This window comes from Physeter macrocephalus, chromosome 1, assembly GCF_002837175.3.
Source record: "Physeter macrocephalus isolate SW-GA chromosome 1, ASM283717v5, whole genome shotgun sequence".
Taxonomy (NCBI): Eukaryota; Metazoa; Chordata; class Mammalia; order Artiodactyla; family Physeteridae; genus Physeter; species Physeter macrocephalus.
The window spans coordinates 140,132,137-140,133,262 of NC_041214.2; the positions used below are offsets into that span (position 1 = coordinate 140,132,137).

The window sequence follows — 1,126 nt, forward strand, 5'->3', positions numbered from 1 at the left end:
AATTTTTAATTGTGTAAGCATTTCCACTGTAATTTTATGGAAATTTATCTTACTGTAACAACTAAACACAAGTTATTTAATATACCACATTTTCTTAGTTATAATAGAACTATATATCACATTTTATTTGTATCCATTACCTCGGCCAGGGATAAAGAAAACATTTTTTTTTTCTACTTTTAGTAAAGAATTGCTCTAACTGCTGGAGCATGAGGGACAATTAGAATTCCTTTTGGAGGCATCTTTGAGCTCGTCGAGTAGACATCATGAGCAAAGCTCACCCTCCCGATTTGAATAAATTTATGGACAAGAAGTTATCATTAAAATTAAATGGTGTCAGACATGTCCAAGGAATATTGAGGGGATTTGAGCCCTTTATGAATCTTGTGATAGATGAATGTGTGGAGATGGCAACTAGTGGGCAACAGAACAATATTGGAATGGTGGTAATACAAGGAAATAGTATCATCATGTTAGAAGCCTTGGAAGGAGTATGAACAATGGCTGTCTTCACCAGAGAAATCAACTGCTTCCACGTGACCCCTCTCCACATTTTACTACGATGAAAATTGGGTCGTGTACATTTTCTTACTGAACTTTTTTGTTACGTAAATTTCTGTAATAGTCAAAAAAAAAGAAGAATTTCTGTCGATACCTTGAAAATCAAGGACACATGTAGTTCAAAGAACCTAGATTAAAAATAGAGGAAATAGTTTGCCATCTGAAAGAGGTATCACGGAAGTTCAAAAAGTTCAACTTTAAGGAAGTTTACCAAATGAGTTGCAACGTGTTACATAGAGACATGTATTATTTTGCCAAGGTTGGATTGTGTTGTATTCAGAGTGGAAATACAGTTTCTTAACATAAACAGGTTTAACACAGGTGTTTAGGAAAAAAAAATTACTTTTAATGACATAATAAATGGTAATTATATTTTAGCCACTAGGGGTTAACTTTTTTTTTTCTTGTTGCAAGGGCTCCAAAAGTTGGAATCTAGATTAATTCAAGTAATTTTCTGTGCGCCGGAAAACTGTCCATGGAGCTGGCATTTAGCTTTTTCTCACCAATTAAATATTATATGTCTCAAATACAGTTGATTGCATATATATGAATTTCAGTTAATTAG

The 1,126-nt window shown here is 33.3% G+C and overlaps 1 protein-coding gene across 1 annotated transcript; it reads left to right on the plus strand.

Moving 5' to 3' along the window:
* The first annotated feature begins 255 nt into the window (after positions 1-255).
* LOC112063958 (small nuclear ribonucleoprotein G-like) lies at positions 256-574 on the plus strand. The gene has a single exon (XM_055086820.1). It carries the CDS (start codon positions 267-269, stop codon positions 495-497), a length of 231 nt encoding a protein of 76 aa, XP_054942795.1. The 5' UTR covers positions 256-266; the 3' UTR covers positions 498-574.
* The last annotated feature ends 552 nt before the right edge of the window (positions 575-1,126 follow it).